We start from the raw sequence: 7,664 nt of genomic DNA on the forward strand, positions 1-7,664 counted from the left end.
CACTGGCGCGGCAATGTCTGTCCTGTCCCAGCAGGCCACACTGGGAAGGGGTACACCACCCTGCGGGACGAGGCTGTGAAGGTCTTCAACTCCCTGCAGCAGCTGGAGTCGGCGCGGGACCCCGTGCCCCTCATCCAGGGGGTGCTGCAGACCTGCCTGGACCTGCACCCCCTGCGCGATGAGGTCTACTGCCAACTGGTGAAGCAGACCAGCGGCGTGCCCGCCCCCAGCACCGCCGCCCACCTGCGCTACTGGCAGCTCCTCACCTGCATGAGCTGCACCTTCCTGCCCGGCCTGCCTGTGCGCAAGTACCTGCGCTTCCACCTGAAGCGGTAGGCACCCCGCTCAGAGCCCACACTGGCTCTGATTAACAGTTCATGAGCATTTTGTCAAAATATCTAGTCATATTTGCGGGGTTCCAACCATACATGTTTGTCATGCTTGTGGAGGTCCGATAGTTTCCGATGTTCGGGAAAAAAACCTTCACTGGCCCAAAATATCATGAAATGCGAAAAACAGCAAGTTCTTTTTATCTTAACAACACAAAATTCTTTGATGTGAGCTGACTGCTTTGGATTTATTCTGACCTTAATTAGAAATGTCCTGTTCTCAAACTGTTCAATTCAAATTTAAAAGGCGAAACTGCCTTTTTCAATGTCATTCTAACCATTCAGTAATGCTCTAAGAAAGGAAATTGACTTTCTGCTGAGCTATAAGAATATAATCTGTTATGAATGCCATGTGCACAACACAGCCATTGAAAATGATAGATTAAAAAGACTGAATGTTAAGAGCCTGTGACCATTTTCCAAACTAAATTAAGACACGCTCAAAATATCTGAAACTGTCACATTAATACAGCAAATTTCTAAGGATAAAAAGGCACAAGTGTCTTTTCAGGTGCTGTTTCACAGTACTGTACATCTTAAATAGCACCCAAAAAACTGTGTTAAATGGGTCAGCCAGAAAAAAGGCAGTTTTGCATTTAAGGAACTGAATCCCCTTTTGATAAATCCGGTAAATGATAAATAACAAGTAATTTCAGAACAAAAAGGGGCTTGTGATACCAGGGGCTCCACGAAGCTGGGGATCAGCTAGTCTGCCTTTCCCTGCGCCAGAGATACTCCCACTACCCTCAGTGCGCAACACAGTGCGCTCAACCTTTTGTGGCGTCTGAGATCGAAACAAAGACATGCCCAAGTTCTAGGCTCTAATGGCTGGAGGGGGGGATGTTGGAGACAGAAATCGCACAGGAATGCAGTGGAATTTTCCTAATTATGTGGCAGAACAAACTTCGTTCTGTGCCTAATAAAAAGCAAACTACCACCACAGAGTGCCTCTCACAATTTATTTTAGGAAACATCAGGTCCGTGCCATCAAATGACTTCCTGTTGGTGGGGAGTGCCGAGAAACCTTTAACAAGAAATACCTTTTGTGCAGTGGCCCTGCTTGGGACAATGCAGCGCCAGTGGCTGTAACATCTGTTTGCCACAGTGGTAGAACCACAAGGGTGAATTAAACGGCTTCTGTTCACACGAGCGGAATGCAGCTTTTTTCCCGTTTTAATCCTGCGGAAAGTTCATCTCAGTGTTTTATGTTCATGTGCCTTTTTTGGCAAAATCTGCATCCTTACAGCCGTTAACCAGATAAAGTAGTCCCAAGTTACACTGAAGTCAAGGAATGCGTAAGGTTGCATTTATTTGTAATTAGGACACTGGAAAAATGGAAGACACTTTCAGGATGATTTAAGAATTTAGGTCGATTTTATACCAAAGCAATCTTTGAAATGTCCAGTTTTAGCCAAGATGACACCATTTTATCACATCAGTCCCACATTTAGTCTCTTACACATAGCCAGGTAGTGGTTGCGTTTTTCCATGCTCATATACAGTGGGTTATATTATAGGCTGTATCTCGAGGTCCTGCAAAATGTTCACACTTGGCTCTGTGGCTAAGGATCTGCGCCTGTGACTGGAAGGTTGCCGGTTCAAATCCCGCGGCCGGCAGAGGAATCCTACTCCGTTGGGCCCCTGAGCAAGGCCCTTAACCCTAACTGCTCCAGGTGCGCCGTACAATGGCAGACCCTGCGCTCTGACCCCCAGCTTCTCTCCCTGTCTGTGTGTCTGTGTCTCCATGGAGAAAAGCTGGGGTATGTGAAAAGACAAATTCCTAATGCAAGAAATTGTATAGGGCTAATAAAGAAACATTACATTACATTAACTGGGCTGAAAACAGCATCCATTTTCTCAGGACAGCGATCACGGGTCTGTAGCCCTGTGATCGCTCCACTCCTGACCTTGCCCTGGCCTGTGCGACTGTGTTTGTCCCAGGGTGCAGAGCCAGTGTCCCGACACCGAGATGGATAACTATGCGGCTTTTATATCGGAGGCTCTGGAGAAGACCAAAGGCCGGGAGTGTGTGCCCTCCCTGGAAGAGATCCAGGTGCTGCTGAACCGGCAGGAGATGCTGTGCACAGTGTACTACCCTGGCCACAGCTCCTGCCAGCTGCCCATCACCTCGCACACCACGGCCGACGAGGTGAGGGGGTGTGGCCCTGGATATTCTGTTGTTAACGTACCTGTCACCAGTAACTAAACAGCCTGTCTGCCTGATGCAGTCAACTTGCAGTGCAAAACGTTATATCACTCTTGCTGTAGAGCTTAAACAAAATGTTTTTTTTTCCTTTGCATGGAGCTTTTCTTTCATTTCAAGAAGCACTTGGCTTTAGAAAGTGCTTTTTGTAGGTTGTCAGCTTACGCTACGTGTCTGGAGAGCTGGATCTTGATGAGCATGCAGCTCATTGCGTTGGCCCCCTTGGTTGTGCGTTTGCAGGTGGTGAAGAAGATCTCCGAGCAGCTGGGCCTGCAGCACAGCCAGAACACCTTTGCGCTGTTCGAGCAGAACGCGCACTGGGAGCGGGCAGTAGGGGGCAGCACCATCATTGCCGACATCCTAACCAGGTTTGAAAAGTAAATATCCCGCCCAGCTGAGCAGACCACACTGGAGGCACAGGAAGGCTTCTGATGTTACAGACCTCTGCAATTTCCCTGTCTTCCATCTGAAATCTCATTAATATACATTGTATATATGCAAATGTTCATCAGGAAAAAATAGTACTCCTTTTCAAACCACCGCTGCACCTAACAGGACTAAGAGCACAGAAAAATCAGTCATATGAGCCTGTGCCTTACACCCTGTTTTAATGCCAGCTTTGTTTAAATTGTTCCCTCTCTATATATCCTAATAAACTAATAAATCACTTGACTGAAAACCCTCATCATAGGTGCACAGTTAAAGGAATGATTTATAGTAAAAGAAGAACAGAATTACTTTCAGTGTAATGCAGTGCAGAGCACTTGTCTGTGTGGGTCTTCCTTTCTGACACACCAGAGTTGCAGAATGCCTTCCTTTGTGACCCTGATCAACCCCTGTGATACTCGGCTCTTTTTTCCCTGCAGTCTTTTCGCTAAGGATCCCAGCTCAGAAGGTCAGTGGCGACTCTGTTTCAAGCTCTACTGTTTCCTGGACACAGACGGAATCTCCACAGACAGCATTGAGCACCTCTTCCTCTTCGAACAGGTATGAAAGGGTGCGATAGGGAACGGGGTGCCGAGTGGGCAAGCCACAAAGATTTGTTGCCATCGCCAGAGCTTTGTCCCCTGCCTCACCCCCTCCAAATATCCGGCTATCCGATTACTGAAACACAACAAAAGCATGTGCTTCCTGTTTTTGTTAGGTAATTGGTATTCGCTACAGGATCATCTCAGGGTTCCAGAAACAGGATCCTGGGTGACCCCTAGTTAGAAAGCTGGGCTCCATATTCTGGCAGAGAGATTCAACATAATGCAATGTTCTGTTGGGTTGAACACAATACTAAACAAAATGCCAAAAGGTGTTGCAACTGGTTAACAGAACATTAATATTTAAAGGAGAACTCAGTCCGGGTTTGTTCGATTTGCACTGTCATTCAGTGCATTTTAAGCTGCTCTCAGAATGGCTGTTGCATAAAATTACACAAATTGGAACAGAGTCAGTCCTAAAAAAGCATACACAAGCCTTGACTACACAAGCATGGCGTGAGTTGTGACATACTCCCCTGCCCAGATAAGTGCAGAATTTTGGGTCACCCTCAAATTGGAAAATGGATCAGTGAAATCACAGCAAAGAGCTGTTCGTTAATTGTTTTTTCTCGGTACAAAGCATCCACAGTTTACTTGGATAAAAATAAAATGCTAAATCTTTGCTTTCATAGTGCATCATGCTAGAAATGCCCTACCTTTTAGCATAGTGTCTACGTCTTCGCCCGTGTGCAGAGTGCAGGATTTCTGTGGATTGCCAGCTTGTCCTGGGAGGGCGATGGGTTATAGCCGCGTGTTTCTGTGTCCAGTGCCATGACATGGTGATCCGGGGTCAGCTGCCGGCTTCGGAAGAGGACCTGCAGTCCCTGGCGGCCCTGCGGCTCCAGGCCTTGAACGGAGACTTCGGCACCCACACTCCCCTCCCGTCGCTGGACGAGCTCTTCCCCGGCCGCGTGGTGGAGGCCCGGGCGCTGGCCTCTCTCAGGAACCCCCAGCCCCCTTCCGCCCCGCCTCCCCCGGCTCCCCCGGCCGGCTGCGGCCAGCGCTTCCCCGCCGGCCTCCTCTCGGGGGCGCTGTGGAGCCACACGGCGGCCGCCGCGCACAAGCAGAGGGCGGAAGAAGGCCTGCGGCTGCGGGGGCGGCTGAAGGAGGAGGCGGCGGCGGTGATGGGCGCCATCGTGGAGCGCTGGAAGGGTCTGCAGGGCTGCAGCCCGCAAGAGTGCATGACTGCTTACCTCAACATCGCCAAGCAGTGGCCAGGCTTCGGCTGCACGCTGTATGAGGTGGACTTCTACATTGTGAGTATTGCTTTCCACTGTCCCGGCCCTAAGGCTGCGCATCAGTTACTCTGCTTTCCACTTTCCCGGCCCCAAGGCTGCTCATCAGTTACTCTGCTTTCCACGGTCCCGGCCCCAAGGCTGCTCATCAGTTACTCTGCTTTCCACGGTCCCGGCCCCAAGGCTGCTCATCAGTTACTCTGCTTTCCACTGTCCCGGCCCCAAGGCTGCTCATCAGTTACTCTGCTTTCCACTGTCCCGGCCCCAAGGCTGCTCATCAGTTACTCTGCTTTCCACTGTCCCGGCCCCAAGGCTGCTCATCAGTTACTCTGCTTTCCACTGTCCCGGCCCCAAGGCTGCTCATCAGTTACTCTGCTTTCCACTGTCCCGGCCCCAAGGCTGCTCATCAGTTACTCTGCTTTCCACTGTCCCGGCCCCAAGGCTGCTCATCAGTTACTCTGCTTTCCACTGTCCCGACCTCAAGGCTGCGCATCAGTTACTCTGCTTTCCACTATCCCGGCCCCAAGGTTGCGCATCAGTTACTCTGCTTACCACTATCCCGGCCCCAAGGTTGCGCATCAGTTACTCTGCTTTCCACTGTCCCGGCCCCAAGGCTGCTCATCAGTTACTCTGCTTTCCACTGTCCCGGCCCCAAGGCTGCTCATCAGTTACTCTGCTTTCCACTGTCCCGACCTCAAGGCTGCGCATCAGTTACTCTGCTTTCCACTGTCCCGGCCCCAAGGTTGCGCATCAGTTACTCTGCTTTCCACTGTCCCGGCCCCAAGGCTGCTCATCAGTTACTCTGCTTTCCACTGTCCGGGCCCCAAGGCTGCTCATCAGTTACTCTGCTTTCCACTGTCCCGGCCCCAAGGCTGCTCATCAGTTACTCTGCTTTCCACTGTCCCGGCCCCAAGGCCGCTCATCAGTTACTCTGCTTTCCACTGTCCCGGCCCCAAGGCCGCTCATCAGTTACTCTGCTTTCCACTGTCCCGGCCCCAAGGCTGCTCATCAGTTACTCTGCTTTCCACTGTCCCGGCCCCAAGGCCGCTCATCAGTTACTCTGCTTTCCACTGTCCCGGCCCCAAGGCTGCTCATTAGTTACTTTGCTTGTCATGTTAAGTGCAGCTGTCTCATTTACCCAAGGTAAAGATCTGATGTGTCTTTCTTTCAATCCCCAGAGCTCTACAGGCAGTTTCTCCCAGAAGCTGTGGCTGGGAGTGGCTGCTAAGTCAGTGGCGCTGTACAGGCAGGGAGAGTCTGAGCCTTTGGAGTCCTTCCCTTATGGACAGATCTGTTCTTACGGAGTGACGGACAACAACACTTTCAAAATCACGGCGGGAGACCGGGACCTGCTCTTCGAAACCAGCAAGGTAACTCGCAGGAGCTCGGAGGGCGGACAAAATCTCCAACCTTCCCTTTGTTAAATCCACAGCTCGCCTGCTGCAGCAGTTCCCTCCCCTCTGTTCCAGTGCTGGGCTTTATCACTGCTCACCAGCGTTAAACTGTGCACTGGGAGCAGGACATGTGCAGGCTTTTATGCCAGCGAGTTCATTTTTTATCACAAAGGGGGGTGTTTATTCAAAAGTGTTCACATAAAGGTTTAAAGGAGGCAATCTGAAGAGTTGCTCAAACACAATTTAGGGGACAATGATTTGTTTATTTTTCCAGGTAAACAGAAGGGAGATATCTTACTTAGATATTCTGGTTGGGGTTTGGCTTTGAATGGGTTCGTAGACACATAAAACACAAACCTGCATTTCCTGTGATGCCCAGCATGAGAAATGCGGTCTAATCTAAATATCGCCCAAATTGTTCATCTCCACCATAATGTAAAAAAAAACTGCATTAGATTTCCACGTTAAGGGCCAATCTGACACACCATATTGAAATTTTGAACATCCATTTTTCCCACTACTAATTACTAGGAAATGGAAGCGCTGATTATGTTTTTACCCGTAAATTACAGAGGTTTTTTATAGGTTATAAAAACATTTTAATGACCTCTGATCTCCCCACGAGGCCTTTGTGTAGGAACAAACTGTCCCTTTCAAGTTGAGAACTGGTTTAGTTCTGCCCACGGGGAACAAAGGCTTCTCTGTGAACTCTTTCGGGCACAAGAGTGGCTTTGATTTTATTTATTGGTGCAGGAAGATGTGCAGACTGCAGAGCCGCTAGCTGGGAGTATACAGTCATACGGGGCACCCCGACGCCACAGACATGAGCCCCAGCACAGCTGCTCAGATGCAGAGAGGCTTAACGGGGGGACTTGGGTGTCCTGCGTCTTCCAAGCCCTCTTGGAAAGCAAGAGACGTGATCAGGAGACAGACGACTGAAATTCACTTCACCATCCAGTGATACCATGGGCAGCATAGTGGGACACAACTGCTCTAGCACCCTTAGCAATAATTCTGTGCTCATCTAACAAGCAAGCAGCCATCTGCTGGCTGAGAAGTACATTGGCTCTTGGCTGTGGATGTTTTCTCCTGGGCAGCGTTACAGGAGTCCCAGTTATTCAGATAGTGACATGGCCCAGACATAGCCTGCACTCTGATCAAAGTTGATTGGTGGACTTAGGGACAGGTATTTAAAGCAAAGTAGCTGTACAGTACTAACTGTATACTTAATAAGTAAAATCATAGTATTACCAGCTGGAACATGACCACTAAATAAAGGTGGTCAGAATATAATGGAAAAACCAAAGCAAGTAAAGGAAAAAAATGTCACGTAAATGAACAAATGCAGCCTGTCTGAAGTGGGTACTTCTGCTTGAGCCTTGTAGTCCTTTTAACCCTTTTTTGATTTCTTGCAG

The 7,664-nt window shown here is 49.5% G+C and overlaps 1 protein-coding gene across 4 annotated transcripts in view; it reads left to right on the plus strand.

Moving 5' to 3' along the window:
- The window catches only part of plekhh3 (pleckstrin homology, MyTH4 and FERM domain containing H3), a 46,320-nt gene that overhangs the window by 36,361 nt on the left and 2,295 nt on the right, over positions 1–7,664 (plus strand). Inside the window, exons 7-12 of one of the 4 annotated variants that reach the window (XM_088622862.1) lie at positions 32–332; positions 2,331–2,538; positions 2,833–2,960; positions 3,459–3,579; positions 4,388–4,876; positions 6,034–6,225. In XM_088622862.1, the coding sequence (XP_088478988.1) occupies positions 32–332; positions 2,331–2,538; positions 2,833–2,960; positions 3,459–3,579; positions 4,388–4,876; positions 6,034–6,225 (1,439 nt within the window). Of the gene's footprint in view, positions 1–31; positions 333–2,330; positions 2,539–2,832; positions 2,970–3,458; positions 3,580–4,387; positions 4,877–6,033; positions 6,226–7,664 lie in introns of all 4 variants that reach the window. The other 3 variants (XM_088622860.1, XM_088622863.1, XM_088622861.1) reach the window with 3 other exon arrangements.

The sequence above is a fragment of the Lepisosteus platostomus genome, chromosome 28, assembly GCF_059453375.1.
Source record: "Lepisosteus platostomus isolate fLepPlt1 chromosome 28, fLepPlt1.hap1, whole genome shotgun sequence".
NCBI lineage: Eukaryota > Metazoa > Chordata > Actinopteri > Semionotiformes > Lepisosteidae > Lepisosteus > Lepisosteus platostomus.